The following is a 19896-nucleotide window of genomic DNA, read 5'->3' as shown; positions in this document are numbered from 1 at the left end:
ATATTCCATATTGTATCTGTATGTTTTCTTGATCACAAAGTAAAAACACAAACAGTACTTCTACAGAATTTACTTTATTGACGAGTGAATCAAGGGAAATATATATTGAACTCCCCAAGCTCAAGGTAGAGTAGAAGGTGTGTCTTTATAAATTGAAGGGATTCACTAGAGAAAAGTAAGAGCAGAGGCAAGAAAAGAAGGATGAGGGAGCTGGCAAGTCAGCAGAAAACGCTTGTTCTGATTCAGCATTTTCCAGGGTGCTTTAGGCTGAGCTTCCCACCACTTTTCCTACAAAAAAGAAAGACAAATATATGCTCAGTGCAATATCATTAGTATCCCTCACAGAGGTTGGAAAAAGGTTTAACTCTGTCATAGTCCATGTAATCATTTGCTTTACAGGTGTCCATGTCTGTGATTAGGCAGGGGTTATTTAAATGCACTCAGAGGTAACATCTGCCTAATTGCAGAAGGCCTGAATCTTAACAAACTTCAGAGTTTTACTAGGGTTTAGACTTTTTGGTTTTAACTGTTCATTATCTGAGAACAAATATGTATACAACTAGAAAAGGTAAAAGTGACAGGAGATATAATGGCAAGGAGACTATACTGTCGTAGTTCTAACCTGATAGAAGATGTAAGAAGTTGAACCAAATATTCAGGTATTTGGCATTTTATAGCAGACATATATCAGGCCTTCTCAGCAATATGGGACCATTAAATCAAATCGCACCTTACCCTACTGCACTCTTCCTGGTAGATTTTGTTATTGATTTTTCAGATATGTTATATAGAAACATAGGCACACAGGTACTATGCATTGATTCAATATTTATTTATATCATTCTATGTGCTTAGCCCTGTTATTATTGATAGGGATTTATATAATCCCTGTGCTTAGGAATTTTATGACTAAATTGAGGGAAATTAAGGCATTCATAGAAGAAACTCTAATACAAGAAAATGATGACAGCGATAGAGGAAGTGAGGTAACTTTTATCTGGGTTAAACTTTTATCTGGGTTAAACCCCCTTGCTTTTAGAGCAATCAAACCAAAAGATTGGTTGACTGATTGAATAAATTTTTATTAATTATAAATTATATTTAATCAGGAATCTCACAGTCAATTGGCTAAAATCTACAGCACCGTTCTTTCTTATAAACATGTAAATTCAATAAATATTGGCCCTTGATAGGATCTTCCTAGTACACTATCTGTAAAGTTTGAATGTCTGGATAATAAGGGATAATCCTCTCCTCTATTCTTTATTGAAAGGCTCTTTTCATCAGACTAAAAGAGAAGAATGAATGGGACTTGGTGCCCTAGCAACATATAATTTGTGATAAAATAAAATGTCTGAAAGTAATTTGGTTAAAGTAATATTTTTCTTGATAAATTTTCTCACAAGTTTTTGATTTTGATGAATTTTCAAACTTGACTGCACTTTTATAAATTTCTTTCATCTTTTCCAAAATTATTAATAATAGCAACAAACATAACTGAATGAAAATTGTTGAAATTTTAATTAGAAATAAAGGAAAAAATAAGAAACTGTGTCAAAATTCTTAAAGATGTATAAATTTTAAAAATAATTTTCCTGAGTCAAATTTAATAATAACAAAGTAAACTAACTGTTTATGTTTTCAAATAATTTAGATAATTTTTTTAGTTTGTTTTTGACCCATATGTTTTCTTTTTTTTTAAATTTTTTAATTGAAGTATAGTTGATTTACAGTGTTGTGTTAATTACTGCTGTACAGCAAAGTGACTCAGTTGTACATATACATGCATTCTTTTTCATATTCTTTTTAATTATGGTTTATCACAGGATATTGACTAGAGTTCCCTGTGCTATACGGTAGGAACTTGTTGTTTATACATTCTATATATACTGGTTTGCATGTGCTAATCCCAAACTCCCAATCCAAACCTCTCCCACCCCTCCCCCTTGGCAACCACCAGTCTATTCTCTATGTCTGTGATTCTATTTCTGTTTCATAGATAGGTTCACTTGTGTCACAGACCCATATGTTTTCAACCCATCTGCCTGCAGCTTATTTCTTCAGTTTGTATGGGTGGGTATGAGTAGAACTTTCTAGAATATCTCAAGGAAAGTGTTATAGTCTTATTCTGGAAGTTTGTGTTTGCAAGGAAGTTTTGGTGAGTATGATACTTACACCATTGCCTTACAGAAGGTACATTTATTGCCATATGTCCGGCCATCAGAACCACAGTGGGGATTAGATTCTCGAGTGCAGTGGACCTTGGGGTCCTGGAACTCACCACAGTCAATCTAGCAAAGTAAACACATTGACATTGATATTAGTGCATTCTAAGGGACTGTCCCTCAGAACAGAAGTTTTGGACAGCAAACTTAGAATTATCTATAGTATTGTATGTAGTTGTGATGTAAAGTTTCCTGAAATAGGAAATCACTTTCCTTTTCTAACTAGAATATATTAAACATAATTAAGACTTTTTAAGAAATAGGAAATACATGGCTATAATTATTGTATTCAGGAGTAAGATAATGACGTAAGGCAGATGTTTACTTTTTACAGAAGAAGTAAGGCAAATGCTATAGGTATGACTTTCTGCTCCAACACTAAATTGTTCCAACTAAGAATAGATTTTGGTCTTTAAATGGCATTTTTTTTTTAAACTGTATTAATGTAACTCCAATAGCACTCCTTCTGCACTGCTTTAAAGATCACTGCTAGGAGCTCCCAGATGTTATCTGTTAGCTTGTTAGTTTTCCCTGTGGCTGCTACATCCATTTATTAACTCTTGAAAACAAAATTCCAATGTCATTATGTTAATTTACTCTGTCCCAGAGTCTGTTTGTAGAATTTGAACTTTTGTGCCTACTACAATAACTGAGTAATGGCTACCCTAAACTGCTCTGTTTTGAAGGATTCTGAGGTTGCATCAAGCCTTGGTGAGAACACACGCTATGACTGATTAATATCATCAAGTGCTCTATAGAAGGAATGATAGAGCTTATGCTACTAATATATCCCCTTGGTTCTAGTGGTCTCTCAGAAGTAGTCTGAAGTTTTAAGATTCTTTTCAATTCAGTGTCAGTTGAGTCAATATCTGGCGTGCAAATAATATTTGAGCCATTTTATTCCAGAGTACAGGCAATATGCAGTAGGTAGAACCGAACTTCTTCAGATGGCAGCTGTGTTGAATGAAGTGACATTTAAACCTGAATAGAGGGACCATACTTTACCCCATCACAGTTCCATTAAAATAATACTGTCTTATGTTTATTAATTCCTTCATAATTTCCAAACTATTCTCATATGGATCAATTCAGTGGTCTCACAATAACCCTGAGATGCACACTGAACAATATTATACATATTAGCTAATATGTATAATTGTTTTAAAAAATTATTTATTTTTTATTTTTGGCTGCATTGGGTCTTTGTTGCTGCACATGGGCTTTCTCTAGTTGCAGCGAGTGGGAGCTACTCTTCGTTGCAGCGTACAGGCTTCTCATTGCGGTGGCTTTTGCAGAGCAAGGGCTCTAGGCGCGCAGGCCTCAGTAGTTGTCGCACGTGGGCTCAGCAGTTGTGGCTTGCGGGCTCTAGAGCACAGGCTCAGTAGTTGTGGTGCATGGGCTTCGTTACTCCGCGGCAATGTGGGATCTTCCCGGACCAGGCCTGGAACCCAAGTCCCCTGCATTGGCAGGCGGATTCCTAACCACTGTGCCACCAGGGAAGCTCTAGCCAATATGTATAATTGATCCTCAGGAAATTAAGTGGCTTACCAGTGCCACACAACCAGAAGCATTGAGACCAGTGCTTGAACATACTCCTCATAGCTGACCCAGAATTTCCAACAGTATACTATGGTTGATTTCCAACACATCCTCATAGAGAGAAATAAAGACCAAGTGTCATGGTATACCCTTGACCATGCTTATAGTCAGGCCACGTAGGCTTTATTAAAATACCTTATTAGGGGACTGTATGGGCAGAGGTAAGAGGAACCATTTGTTTAAAGTATTAGCAAACCATTATATACTGATAAAGCCCTCTGAAGGTTTGCATGAGAAAATGCCCAGCAAAAGAGCTATACAACTGAGTTTAAAAATATTATCACATATATCAGATTTAAGGTACCTGAGACTCTTAAATATACACTTTTTGTTGAAATTTGGCATCTTGTACTATTAAGATTGGGTAGTATGGTGCTAACCAGAGATTTTCTTAGTGCATGGTCAGATAGGAGATACCTAGGCTTCTTACAGTCCTACCTACAGGCCCACTCAACCTGTTAATCTTTTACGATCAACCTGTTAACTTTTACGGCAAAATTGCCTTACGGCTAATTAGTTACCCATGGATAAAACACCCGGGGCAAAGATGTTTACGGCCAAGACGCTTATGGGGAAGATACCGGAGGTGGCGTCTCAGGGCAGGTAAGGAAAAGAAAAAAAGAAAGTCTCTTACATGAAAGAGACGCCTCCTTAAGCCACCTTTCCCTGGCAGCCGGCCTTCTCATCTTGTGATGTAGCGCCTTTTGTCCTTTAGAAAACAGATATGGGAGTGGCACTGGGGGAGGGTCTTCGCTTTGAGAATTTCTAGAACCCAGCTGCTTCCCCAAACCCACTTGCCGCTTCCACTGCGCCGTGGGAATGAGACTAGGAAAAGCAAAGGATTTCAGCGAATAAAACCTAATCAACCAAACGGTATATGAACAAACCTCCTTAACATAGATACAAACCTACATAACCTGTAAATTGCAGTGGCCTTTCATGATCCCTGAAGTAAGCTCAGGAATCATATTATAGAACTTGTTCTGCCATTTGCCATTGGCCAGTTGTGTTATCTTGGACAAAGTACTCAATATCTGCGCCTCAATTTTCTTAACCAAAAAATTAAAACCCCCAAACCAGAAAACACAGCTGCCATGTCTCATTCCCAGGGTTTTTATCAGGATCAAATGTGGTCACCTGAGAGTTGTAGAAAGTCAGTGTGGAATATTTGAAATAGTCCTGGAGGAGGAGTGTAGAAAAGAAACTGCTCATTGTAGGCCTGCCCTAACTGTGTCTCTCATCACATTCTGAAAGGCTCTGTAACTCATAGAAGATGCTAAGTACCGTCAGACTAGATAAACTCTAATGATGGTCCAGCTTTGATAACCCAAGATTTAGCTGTGACTTCTTCCGGTGGAGTAGCTTAAGTAAAGCTGGGTCCTTAGTTGTGCAGTTGGGTGGGAGAACAACAACTATTGCCCAAATGCTTCCTCCTTTATGTCTAGAGGATCCACTACACTCACTGTGTGAAAATGTTTAGCTTGGTGACTGGGGGCAGAAAAGGACCACTCTCTGAGAGCGCCAGAGGTTGGGCGAGGTTAAGAATGCCTCTGTAGAGCCAGCCAGAAATCCCTTTTGTGAGACAAAGAGTTAGGCAGAGGAATATCAGAGTTGAGACTAGAAAGAGCCCACATCTCTCAGAACCAAAAAGAAGTAGGCTGATTTTGGAGTGTCGTGTCATTCCTCTGCTGAGATTTTCTCTCCTCTTTTGTATTTTTATTTTAGACTCCTTTAAACGGAATCCAAGCAATTGGCTTCTCAGTCCCAGCTGAAGCAAGTCTAGACAAAGGGTGACAATAGGATTATCTTTTCTCCTTTAAAGTGTCCTCCATGAGGTATTTGGGAGACCTAGGAGAGCTGAAAGACAACCCTACCCCCGCCTACTTCAAGTGCCCTAATACTCTGTAATTCTAGGGGATTATCCTGAAGATGGGATTAGACTAACCTAAGTCTGAATTCTGTTTCTCCCACTTATTAGCTGCATTATTTTGTGCACTCAGTGTTCTGAGTTTAAATTTCTTCATCTTTAACAAGGGGCCGGTAATGCCTGTTTTCTAGGGTTGTTGTAATGATAAATCCTATGAAAACACTTTGTAAAGTGTCATGTGTAAGGTTACTATTATAAACACTAATAATGTAAATTGTATCACGTTCTAGAATTTTTGAGCCCATTATTTCTTACCCTACTTTACTTAGCTTAAAACAGTTTTTTGTTTTTTTTTTTTTTTTTGCGGTACGCGGGCCTCTCACTGTTGTGGCCTCTCCCGTTGCGGAGCACAGGCTCCGGACGCGCAGGCTCAGCGGCCATGGCTCACGGGCACAGCCACTCCGCGGCCTGTGGGATCCTCCCGGACCGGGGCACGAACCCGTGTCCCCTGCATCGGCAGGCGGACTCTCAACCACTGCACCACCAGGGAAGCCCTTAAAACAGTTTTTTTAAAAATTTTAGATTGGTGTTGAATTTAACAAGTGCCTCCTCCAGCTTTCGGATACTGCTTCCAGGCATTGCGTGCCAGTGTTTAGTATCAGCCTGACCTCTTATGGTTCTTCAAAGAACTGTGCCTTCCTAAATATTTTGGAATGCAGTGACATTTTTGTTACCCAAATTAGTCATCTTTGCTAACAGTGACTACAAAATCATTTAACTTGGGTGTGAAGTGAGTTTATATGGTCACTAAATCAACTAAAGAGTCAGCATCATTGATATTTTAGTTTAATATTTTAATTCTACAAATAAAGCCAAAGAAAAATTTCAGACACAACTTCCCTCGGATGTAGGACTTCATTTCTTCTTCCCTTTACTACTTATGTGGTTAAATCAATCCCTTTCTTTATTGTACCAGTTTTCCTAACCCCTCCCTGACTTGGCTTCTACTTTCCCGGTTTTCACGCTCCTTCCACACTACCAAAACTGGTCTAAAAAAATGACATCTTTCAGGGAACATCCATTGGCTGTTTATAAAATGTTCATGATTTCTTTATATGTGCTACTCTTGACCACTCCCATCTTTTCAAAACTCTTTCCTGATTTCTGTATATGTCAGTACTCCAGTTCTCCACCTATATCTTCTCTATCCTTTTTATTGTATTTTCTAGTTTCCTCCTGAGTATTCATGTTCATTTTCAAGAAAATTTTATACACTTGATTTTCTCTGGGAACATATGTTTTCCCAGGTGATGCTAATGAGTCCTAGACTTTTTTTTCTTGAGTCTTCAGCAAAATCTCTAACTCTAATGTCTGTTGGTCAGAAATGTACAAGACACTTTTAGTCAACAATCTGATTCTTACTTAATATTCATTTATGACCAAAATATAACTTTATTTTTCCCTCCAAACTAGTTTTACATTCTAATTTTTCCATTTTTCATAACAGCACCATTCTTCAGATTCCCCAGCCTACCCTCAGATTAAAACATCATTTCTATCCCCTTGCAAATGTTGTCTTTCATGTATTTCTTTATCTTAAGCTTCTTCACTAATTCCAAATTTACTACCTATACCCACCCTCAACATTTCTGACCTGAGCCAGTGCAGTCAATTCTGTTCTCTTTTCCTCCATTTCCTTCAAGTTTCAGAATTCCTTCAACATGTGGAGACAGGTTATCTTACTTGAAACTATTGTTTTAATTACTTCTTTGTTTAAGACATGTATTTGTTAGACAATTATACTGCTCAAAGCACTTTCCCATGAACTGCACAATGACTTTCTGTTGCTGGTTATAGGTAGCATGGAGCTGTGGAAGCTCACTCAGTATGGAGTCAGGGGTCCTGAGTTGTAGACTGCATAGCTTTACTGCTGTTGGTAAACTTGACTCAGCAAGGTCCTCTTTCTGAGGCTTTAGTTTTCCTCTGTAGTTAAGTCGTAGAGGCTGGTTAACATCTCCAAATTGTATTTAGGTATTCTGTCAGTATATTAATCATAAGTGAATTCAAGCTAATTAGGAAAAATGAACAGCCCCAAACATATTCTAGTCATGGAGCATTGTTTTACTATTAAAATTTACCATGTATTTATCTTAAAATACAAATAAAACTGAACTTAGATATCCCCAAAATTATTGTAAAAGAAAATGGTTGCCAATTATTGTTTTTGAGAGGTTTGTTAATTCCAATCAGAAATATTCATTTAAACATCTTTTTAAGTATATGGTTCCCAAATACACAGCCTGATAGGGGAAATAAGAAAAATAAACATAGTGTAGTATGTGATTCTAGAAGCAAAATGTATCCAGGTTAAAGGACTATCCTTATTCTGAGATTATGACTTTCAAGCATTTGTTATTATACTACAATTTCTGTAATGAAGGGTGGTGATGGTAAATTGTAGTTTTTAAGTTATTTTTATTTTATTATTATTTTATGTTATTTAATGTTCCTACTTGGAGTTGACAGCATATTAGTCATTTACATTTACAGGGAAATGACCATGAATTTGTAGGACCATGAATTCCAAAAGTCTCAGAACATGCTTTTTGTTTAGCTCAAATAATATTTTTGAAAGAATGAGAAACTTTTACAAATCTCTAATTTAGACTGCTAGTGGTAATCTCCCATCAGATGCTTCATAATGAAGAGACTTCTTGGCATGAAAAGGTTGACTTGAGTGTTGGAAAAAATCATTCTTCCTTTTGTCTTGGCTGGATCAAACTTGGGCAGGCATGCTTCTAAGGTTAGTTTCAACTTTTTCTGCCTGGCTTTGGGACTGTCACCCTCTTTCCAGGCATGCAGAAGAGAAGGGGTAGCCTTGATGTCATCCTAAAGGTGGTACCCTCTTTGCCATTTATATTTGTGTATTTATTTATTTTTGGCTGCGTTGGGTCTTCGTTGCTGCGCGCGGGCTTTCTCTAGTTGCGGCAAGCGGGGCTACTCTTTGTTGCGGTACGCGGGCTTATTGTGGTGGCTTCTCTTGTTGCAGAGCACGGGCTCTAGGCATGTGGGCTTCAGTAGTTGTGGCTTGTGGGCTATAGAGCGCAGGCTCAGTAGTTGTGGCGCACGGGCTTAGTTGCTCCACGGCATGTGGGATCTTCCCGGACCAGGGCTCGAACCCATGTCCCCTGCATTCGCAAGTGGATTCTTAACTACTGCGCCACCAGGGAAGCCCCTGCCCTTTATATTTGAATGGAAAAGAGACAGCAGTCTTCGCAAGGCATGCTTGGTTCAGACTGATTCGGATACCTAAGCCAGAAGGGGCTTTAAAGATCATTAAATCCAACTCTTCATTTTACAGATGTAGAAACAAAGGCAATGAGAAGGGAAAGAGACATCCTTCAAACTACACAGACAGGAAGTTTTCAAATTGGAGCTCATCTATATAGTCTCCAACATACTTGAGCACTCCAAAGTCAGTACATCCCAGCACTAGATTCTTAGAACGCAGATTCAAAACCTCCCACCTGGGATTATTATTCAGTAAGCCTGGCATGGTCCCTGAGGATCTACATATTAATATTTAGTAAGCATCCCCAGAGATCCTAAAGCAAGCAGATAGATTATTTTAAATGAACTTTAGGAACCACTAAAAATCTGGGAAACATTAACAATCTGGGAAATGAGAGCCCAAAGAAGGGAAGTGACTTTTGTGTTAATGAGAAAATCAGGATTAAATTCCATATTTTAAAAACCTATGTGTAATGGTCTTAATCATATTTTACTACCTAATGGGGTATAAAATGTATTGGCTGGATCTCATGTCCTTTTCATGTTTCTTTTTTTGGATATTTAACATAGGCTGTGCTACCATATGTATTTAAACATAAGAAATCAATTTTAAAATGTACAATTATGTATACCAGTACAAACACACGTGTGCATGCATTAGACACACACAGGTGCATGCACACACACACTCACAGAGGCAATTAATTGTAAGGTGTGTTTCATTGTAAGATACATTCCAATTTCTGAGATGCTAAAATTTGAAAAAAAAGTCTTATGCAATGTAGTAGTTATATTAGGATTGGAAAATATTTTTCAACTTCTTTGCCAACTCCAATTAGTTGGCAGTAGTGTCTGGAAACTTTTGATGCCAAGGTTTCTTGGGCACAGCGAGGCAAACAACAACCAGTGCCAAGTCAAGTATTAATGTTCAATATGGACACGGGATGTGATTGGCAGAGCAAATACCTCGTTTCTGTTGCCTTTTTGATAGTTAGAACAAGAAAACTGGAAAAATGTTGGTGGATTAATTTGGAAAAAATCAGCCAAACAATAAAGATAATTTGTGCCCATTCCAATTTTTAACCCAAGTTGTATTTAAGTTTGATTGATCAGTTTGTGTATACTCAGTACAAAGCACTAAAGAAGTTTTCTGTCAACTCTTGGTTGCCTTACTTCTAAAAAGAATATAATAACCTCTGTCTTAACTCTTTCAGAAGCTGTTAATTATTGATCAATAACTAATCCTTTCATAGTTTTTGTAACTATGCATAGTTTACCAAATGCTCCCACATAGTTTATGTAATTTAAGTCTAATTATATGAGGTAAATAATAATATCCCTTTTCTATAGCTGTGGAAATTGTAGCTCAGAAAAGCTGAGTAACTTGCCTAAGATCACACAGTGAAATCAGTGAAAGAGCATAAATGTTACCACAAGTTCATTCTATTTTTATTTATATTCATTTTACCTTAACAAAATCTGGGAGTGGGTGTTTAGTTTCTTTTAAACTGAAAACAATATTCTCATAAAGATATTGTGGTTAGAAAACTAAGTACTTCTGCTGTTTTCTTCATCTGGCCTGCTTGTCCATTTCTTTGCTCTTTTACTCATAGACAACCTCTTTGGTCAGGGAGTACCAGCCAACAACCACTCAGGTCTGAAGGATAAATAATATTATGTACTGACCTGAACTCCTTGACTGAAGACACCTGAAAAAAAAAGCATAAAATCCAAACACTGTAATTTCTGAATACGCAAAAAGTGAGATTTGCAAAATTAGGAAATCCCCAAGCCTAGGATGATACTTGTTCTTGGTTCTTGGCCATCTCAACAAGTCATGGCTTGGTTATTTTCTTTTATATGTGCTCTCCTCTTAGGGAACAGTAGAAACTTGGCAAGTGATATGTGGATATGGACTGTGATGAGGTAATATTTCTTGGAGGTTGGAGTGGGGTGAGACAAATAGTCTAAGGATCTGGAGATTCTTGTTACCGTCTTGGCCCAGTCACTAATTTACTGTAGGAATGATTTTTATCATTTCTGGCATCACTTTGGAGAAGTTGGGTTGGAAAGTTTCCTCTAACTCTGCCATTCCAAATTTCAGTGCTTTTGGTCCCTCCCCAAAGACTTTGTCACAGGCAATTGAGGAAAGGGATTGGGTTTGTTGTTTGTTCTTTGAGTCCTAAATTGTTCTTCTGCTTTCTATACTCAGCTTTAAAGACTTGGCCCAAATTTAGACTGGCAAGGACAAACTAATTTTCTTTGCTGTGACTCATTTTTCCTGCTACATCTCTCTAAATTCCCAAAAGAGAAGAAGTCCATAAATACAGTCTTGCATCTTTATAATTGTATGTGTGATTTTAGGTTGTGGCTAATTAGCACAGTAGTTTAAAATCCTGAAATAATAAAAGTCTTAGCTTCAATCCTGGTACGAGCTGCTGAATTTTGATAAGGATAAGGAGAGAACAAAGCTTTTAAATTTGAAAAAAAGTTAATGCTTATCTACTGTAGTGATTACGAACCTTAATGCAATGGTGTGACTGATTATTAAAAATACAGATTCCCAGGACAACCACTTGAAAAATTCCATTATATAAGACCAAATACGGTCTGGAAGTCTATAGTTCTGTAAACACTCCAAGTGATTTTTATAACCAGGGAAGACTCATTGTTACAATATTCAGTCATTTCTCAGCTGTACAGATCTTTGATCAGAAGAGGAGAGATTTTGCCCAACGTCTTATATGTATGAAATGTCAAAGTGGAAGCAAGCTTAAATAACAATGCCTGAGTCCAACTAGTACTCTTGTTATTAAAACTTAGTAATAGTAACATTAATAGACATTTTTTGAACACTTAATATGTTCCATCCACTATGTTAAGCACTTTACATGCATTTTCTCATTTACTTCCCTATTTAGCGCTAGTCCTTTTATATTCCCATTTTACAGATGAGGAAAATGAGACTCAGAAAGGTCACACAGCTATAAAATGGAAATGCCAGGACTGAAATTCATTTCTCTTGGTCTCAACATTAAGGCTCTTGGGCACTATGCATTTCCAAATGCCAACATGTCTATCAAGGACCCTGTTTTAGTAGTATTGATAGTATTTGTTTGTATTGGTCAACCAGGTCCAATTAAATAGATCAATTAGCCTTTCTAAAGAGAAGCAATACGAGGATTGTCAGTTGATTTCTGAGTCAGTCTTTGCAAGTAGATTTTAATATAGTCAAATCTGTTTTTATGTCATCTCAGCAGTTGACTGAGCCACTTACTCGAGTTACTTGGCTTTAGTAGTCAAACTTACTACATAATATCACAGAAATCGTTTATCCATTTTTTTATATTTCTGAATGGATTTGTTTATGAAAATATGACCACTTTCCCGTGAACAATGACTTCTTCATCTGCTCAATCTCATTGAAAAATTGTTGTTTTTACATGTTTGGGCATTTAAATTTCTGATAGCAGCAAAATTCAACTACTTTTGTCATAGAAAATGGTACACCAGACCTGGAAGGTCCCAGGACTCAGTCTCATGTCTAGGATTCTAAAAATGAGAGAATCTCTCAGAGAGTTGAGCTGTTTCTCTAGTTGACACAGGACATTGGTAGATGAGATGGGCCTAGGTTTTGGGTCCAGAGACTCTAGTGTGTATTTTGCCCACTACAGTAGCATAGAGTAGAATAATAAAGAAGGAAAGAAATAGATGCAATGGCCCTGTTCATTCACACAGATGATGATGTGATGAAAAACATCAAACTGAAGTACAGTTGTCCTTTGAACAATCTGAATTCATAGAATATATGACTATTGCTCATTTAGGTGGCCAAAGATATTCCCCTACTTGAAGAATTGTTTAGTTCACCAATAGCATATATGTTTCTGAATTCTAAGGTTCAATAACTTTTTTCTGAAGGATTCTCCAGTTGAGTTTCCTGTTTTCTGCTTGTTTCAATTTCAGTTGAGTCCTAATTAGAAGAATAATGAGGACTGGAAAGCTTTCCCTTGTCTTGGAAAGCCAAGCTAATATTTAAAATAAGTATCCATTCTCCATACTGTTTCTGTGGAACAGACATCATCTGTGATGTCTAAAGACCCGGATTCAAATTCCAAATTCTGCTTACTGGTTACAAGTCCTTGCAGTTTTCTTAACTGTTTGTGCCACAGTTTTCTTATATATGGAATTTGGATATGAATACCTTGCTATGTGTATTGGAGATAATGCATAAAAGCCCTGGGTACATGCCTAGAATATAGTATATGCTCAACAGATGAAAGTTATTTCTGTAATTATTACCATCACCATTTTCATCATCACAGTCACTATAATGATCTCTCAGAATTGGTCTTTTATATAAAAATTGTTAGGATTTTGAACTATGGTGGACAAATTCATTTGTCTTTTCCCGTTTAGTATAAGTATTGGATTTTAATTTTAAGGGGAAAAAAAACATAACTCACCTGAATAAAAGCCGAAAAGAGCCAGAGAGAGGAGCAGAAGGACACCTGATATTTTCATGGTGCTGGTTAGCTCACTCAGATTAAGGCTGCTTTGTCCAGCTCAGGTTCTCTGTCAAGACACTCCCCAGAGCTCTAAAACACACACTCAGACATATATATATAGACATGATGGAGGGAGCTGGGATCTCCACCTTCTTTATAAACTCACATTCTAAAACCATATGCAGTACTATATAGGCATTTATTGGAACCAGTCACCAACTTAAAGAATGCTTTATGCTTCCCATCAATCTTAAAATTAGGGCAATTGTATGAGTCGTACCTTAGATCTTATTAGAGGATGTCATTTTCTGCCAGCAATCTGCGCTTTCCTAATAGCCAATACATCCTCCTTGCTCTTCCCTCTAAGGTTTTGCTGCATGAAAGGGTTGACTGACTCATTGATGGAGTCCCACTTGGTGCTATGTCTACATGTCTGTGATCCAGATGAGTAACCACAGGGGAATGGAATCTTGGGTGTAACTTGGATTTTCAGAGTCCACGTCATCCAAGGTGTACCTGAAAGAGGTAAGTAGTCTACATTGTCACCAGAACTGTATCAGCAAAATCATTTTCTGGGCAGAAATCTGATTGTTATTTTTTAAAATATTGTTGTCAAATGCCAGTAATTTTCAATTTTGAGCCAAAATGAACAAGGGAGTCAAACACCTTGACTGTTTTAATTTGTAAAAAATATTTTTAACAGTTACTGAACTGAGGAATATTTGAGATGCAGAATATTTAATATTTCTCCTTTTTCTGAAAAGTAAAAAAAGTAGTCATAATAAAGCTCTTTATGTTTTGACTCCTTGAAAATATACTTTTCATACAAAATTAGATGAATCCTACTGTCATGGACAATTTAATTGCTAGACAGGTCAAAGAGTGGGATGCCAAAACTTTCTTTAAGGGAACAACAACAAAAAAACCCCACCATGGTTATAGTGATAAACTATGAGAAAGTCTGTCTCAAATCATAAACTGCTACTAAAAATATCATGAAGAAAAATATAACAATTTCGAGTATGGGAAGACTATGAAAAATGTGCCCAATTTAAACACAAGTGATTAATGCAATGTATAAATAACTAACTTAGAAGTTATATATCTAAATAATTGGTTTCCTTTTAAAACAGTCACTTCAAGAAAATATATAGAAAGTTCAGCTACTATTCCCTTTAGTTCAGGATATTTGTTTTCCATTTGGAAGTTACATATTTTTAGGAATTTTACTTTGATTCATCTCAATATTTAGGATGCATTTTCTGTCTTTGAAAATGGCGACTATATTTCACTGAATTTGATAATCAAATATTACTGTTTATTCAGAACTGAAGCGTGACTGTGATAAAAGTGAGAATTATTTTCTTTTCATTGCCTCCCTGACAATTTTTAAAGACTTGAACTTAAATGATAGAGGAGAGAGGAGTATAGATAGGATTGGGAAGGGAAAGTATGTGCCTGGCAAGTGTTAACCAAACCAGTGTTAACCACCCAATGCACAGCAAGCCAAATGCTGAGCTGCTGAGGTTTGCAGCAGAGAAGGGGTTTCTTCATGAGGCAGCCAAGCAAGAAGATGGGAGAACAGATCTCAGATCCACCTCCCTGAAGGCAGTGCTTGGAAACTTTGAAACATTGCAAAGGCTTGGTTTTAGGTATGGTGCTCCCTTCCTCTTCCCCATTCCACTCCCAATGCTTGCACTTTTGCCTTCTCCGTTTCTTTCTTCTTCTCTGTGATCAGAATATTTAGGGCCAGTCTAAGCATAACCTTGTGTTTCAAAATGAAAACAGTTCAAAAGAGTTAACACAGAATGAAAAACAGTGGTGGTCAGTGATATTCCATCATAAAAATCCATGGTGTCCTTCCTAAGATATCTGCTTAAACTTCTCTCCCCCAAATTTCATTTATGGTAGTTGCTTCTGTACCTTGCTCTAAACTCTCAGGATCTCTGTTTACCTAATGTTACTGTCTCTTCACCTTCCACTCTGTCCTTCCCTACCTCCCCCATCCTTCAAGAGCTTTCCTTCAATAGGCGCTTTGGTAGAATGATTCTTAGGAAGAATGAATCTACCCTCTTTTTCTGAATGTTTTCAGTTTTGTTTCTTCATCATTTACCCTGTTCACCACAACAAAGCTTGGGAGCACGAAAGCACAAATTAAATTTTGACTCTGGGCAGGTGTTGGGGAGGGAATATTGTATCAGTGGTATATATAAATATTTTAGGATATGTCCAGTATCTTGAACAATAATTTTTGTTAGGTTTTTGAGCCCATGTGAAAGATTTATTTTCTTTTCATACAACTTAAAGGGAAAGGTAAGCAACATGCTATGGGAATCACTAAATTAGCTCCTTTACTAAGAAGCTGAGATAATAGTTTACAGAGAAACTAAATGCTAAAGAAGCTGTGTATTTCTAGTCTTTTGGCTACAAGTAAATAGATGGGAGAAGTTTGAATTTTGTTTTCTGTAATACTCTGAAAGGAATATAGGAAATAATTTAAGGGTAAGTTTCAATGAGTTGAATCATGTACACACACACAAAATAAATAAAAGGAGGTATGGGAGAAGGCAGTAAAAGTCATGGCTTTTATATAGACGTAGTAGAATGCAGTCCCAACATACATTCAGTTGACTTCCAAAAATTAGCTATGCACATTTTCTTTTATGTAATTAAAAGCAAAAACTCTGTAAAATTACATTTTCTTTTACATAAGGTGATACATTTACCCACAGGTATTACCATTCAGAGTAATATACACAAAATCATCTGTACACATTTAAAGAATTTTAAGGGTGATTTTGATTCTATAACTTTTGCTGCTTATTCTGTAATATCACTTCATCTATTGAGGTGCAGCTTCATTGTTTTGAAAACGCTTAGGTCTGTGTCCAGGGACATACACATATTTGTGTTTCTATTTTTTGACATTTTATTTGTTAATATAAATTTTTCTTTCCCCAAGAGTCCTTACAATCAGATAGATAAAAAAGGAGTTGGAGGGGGTGGAGAAACAAGCAGGGAACACAGGGACCATGGGAGCCATGTGACATTTTGCAGCAGTTCATGGGGGAATTGAAGTCAATATCCAGGAACCAACTGGTAAGAAACACCTCACCAGAGGCCAGTACAGATGAGACACTGTTCTGCAAGTGTCATGTAGCTTTTTTCTGGGTTTAGATGCTATCTTTGGGGAAAAGAAGAAGTGAGGAGAGCCAATGAGAAAGGGAACCAGAGACATGCCCATTTGGTAAAATGTGGGTCCTTAATGGGAGAAATTTTGTGGTATCCACAGGACTTTTAAATGTTCTTAGCAATTAATAGGCACTCAGAAAATATTTGTTAAATGACTGAGATTGAAATATCTTTGTTGAAACAAGTATTTTCTGCTGCTACTATGAAATGAAGAAAAGAACAATTAAAATAAGTTATAAACATTAGCTTATATAAAAATTTTATATAGCTTATATAAAAATCTACTCAGCATATTAGGTCCAAACTTCATTAATATTTTATCAGAAAATAATAAAACATAGAGTTTTTAATTTATTGTGACCTTAAAGAACATTTACTTCAATCTTCCACTCAATACAAAGGACAATCTGAAGTTCTAAGAAATAGACATAGTACTTTTATATAGTTGGTGGTTCTTTGATGACTAAGAAAGACCATAGACTTTGATTCTAGATAGACCTGGAATGTGCATTCCACTTCTGCCACAAATTCTGTGATTTAAGGGATGTTAATTAAACTTTCTGAGTCTTACCATTCTTAAAGATGGCTTTCTGGGTTATTTTCATGTGTCTTATTTCTTTGACTTTCTTGGCTCAAAAACACCTTGACTGTTTTGTTGGAATTTTGCATTTAGTCTCTCAAAATTGTTTAGACTTGAGTATGTCATCACATTAGTGATCGCTCCCGACTTTGTATCAGCTATAAATCTAGTAAACGTCTTCTTGATCATCATCAATATCATTGAAAAATGTTGAACAAAAAAGGCTCGAAGATGTTTTACCAACTTATCTCCAAGGTTACTCTACTGAAATCAATGTTCATATTTTTTCTGGCATGCTACCAAGCTCTCACCCTTATGAAAGACAGTAAAGTATATTTGGCATGACTGCTTTTAAAGAATCTCTGTGGAATGCTGATCATCCTCACCTTTTCCCCTAAATGCTCATATTATCATATTTCCTGTTCCTCATCATCATAGACTACACCGCTTCCAAAATAAGCTCTCCATAGTTTCTCATTTACTTCCATCACATTCCTATTTCCCGGCCTTAACTTGTGGTGTTGTCTTTGCTTGGGATCTTCTTTTTTTTAATCACTACACATCTAAATTCTATATATAATACAATGGGAAGTCCAAATTACTGAATTCTTCACAGAACATTTCTTAATCCTCTAAGGAATTTATCCTAAACTAGTACCATGAAGATCAGTTCTGGCTTGTTGATATATTTTATTTGACCCACACAATGTTTTTTAATTTTTAAAAAATAGTCCACGACTTTTACAGTTTGAATATTTAACAGGAAAATAAAACTCAAGTTTGTTTTTTTTAATATTTGGGCCCTTCATTGCCATGGCAAAAGTCAGCTAAAGTTTAGTGATAACTGCCACATTCAAATGTATTCTTTACTTGCTAACCCTAGAAGGCATTTGAGTTTGAGAATCTTGCCGTTTGACACTAGTAATACTTATTTTTCATAGTTCTTATGACATGTGTCTTTGCTTTTCTTGTGAAACTGTCCTACTTTGTAAAATTATGCCCATCAGACATATCTTCTATTTGTCTAGATGTTCCTTGTGAACAGAATCTATATCTTATTAATCTTTTATCCAAATTTTTGTCTTGTATTTAGCAATTCCACATTTATTCAAAAAAACAAATATGATTTTTAAAAAATAACTTGCACTATGTGTTCACCACAGGTCATTAGTTGTTATTCTAGCTAACATTTTCCAAAGTCTGTCTTCTTCCTTGTTTTAAATATGTAGATATTTGCTTATGTCTAGTTTTCTACCATTCCTTTAATTTCTTTGATTTCCTGTAGCCACATTTCAACAGGTCTGTAATCTCACTTATAAACCCCTCTATCATTCCCTGCTTCCTAATGAGATAGAAGGAATAGGTTCTAATTCTCACTGACTCTCATTCAGGAGCACATAGTTAATCACATCATTGGGAGTCAGATTTTGCAATTTGCACGTTGTTGAGTGGCAGCTCTCTCTCCCTCTCTTTTAATTCATGTAACCTGCACCACTGATCACCTCTTCCCCATAATCCACACTCCCTTCGTATCCTATTTCACTATGATCAAAGCTATCTACACTTATTTATATTACTTTAGCCACAGTGGAAATCAATCTAAGTCATAAAGTATAGTTTTCTATATAAAACTTTTGGAAGTTAACTGATGTTATAACTCTTTTTTTTGAATTTTATTTTATTTGTCATACAGCAGGTTCTTATTAGTTATCTGTTTTATACATATTAGTGTATACATGTCAATCCCAATCTCCCAATTGTCAATCCCAATTCATCCCACCACCACCCACCCCCCGACCCCCCTGCCGCTTTCCCCCCTTGGTGTCCATACGTTTGTTCTCTACATCTGTGCCTCTATTTCTGCCTTGCAAACCAGTTCATCTGTATCATTTTTCTAGATTCCACATATATGTGTTAATATACAATATGTTTTTCTCTTTCTGACTTCACTCTGTATGACGGTCTATAGGTCCATCCACGTCTCTACAAATGACCCAATTTCGTTCCTTTTTATGGCTGAGTAATATTCCATTGTATATATGTACCACATCATCTTTATCCATTCGTCTGTCGATGGGCATTTAGGTTGCTTCCATGACCTGGCTACTGTAAACAGTGCTGCAATGAACATTGGGGTGCCTGTGTCTTTTTGAATTATGGTTTTCTCTGGGTATATGCCCAGTAGTGGGATTGCTGGGTCATATGATAATTCTATATTTAGTTTTTAAAGGAACCTCCATACTGTTCTCCATAGTGGCTGTATCAATTTATGATGTTATAACTCTTAATATTGTCTTAAGAAAATTCATTCAGAGATTTCTCTCTTCTTGACTTTCTTTCTTTATTGTTTTTGTATACTTCTACTTGAATTCATTTTTAAGGTTGCATTTTGTATATGTGTTTTTATATTAAGCCTCCTCAAATCTCTTATTTTTAAATTTAAGTGTTACAGCTTGGCATTAATTTGGGTAAGAGAGAAAAATAGATTATTATAGTATAGGTTTAGGGACACTGTGGAAGGATGCCATTATCCTTAGGTGTCAAGAAAAATAGGTCAGAGTAATTTTGTTGTCTTCTTTGACATGGTAACTAGACTGGTATATCTAAGGTATACAGTAGACACATATATATTCA

At 36.5% G+C, this 19896-nt stretch overlaps 1 protein-coding gene across 1 annotated transcript; it reads right to left on the bottom strand.

Moving 5' to 3' along the window:
- Nucleotides 1-242: 242 nt before the first annotated feature.
- On the bottom strand, nt 243-13506 carry SPINK6 (serine peptidase inhibitor Kazal type 6; the record flags this gene model as incomplete). The annotated part of the gene is made up of 4 exons (XM_082650007.1): nt 243-288; nt 2176-2291; nt 10669-10691; nt 13449-13506. 4 exons carry the CDS (start codon nt 13504-13506, stop codon nt 243-245), a joined length of 243 nt encoding a protein of 80 aa, XP_082506133.1.
- Nucleotides 13507-19896: the final 6390 nt, after the last annotated feature.

This window comes from Grampus griseus, assembly GCF_964374135.1.
Source record: "Grampus griseus genome assembly, chromosome: 3".
NCBI lineage: Eukaryota > Metazoa > Chordata > Mammalia > Artiodactyla > Delphinidae > Grampus > Grampus griseus.
The sequence above is the reverse complement of the archived record's forward strand: the minus strand, read 5'-3'. Positions and strand labels throughout refer to the sequence as shown.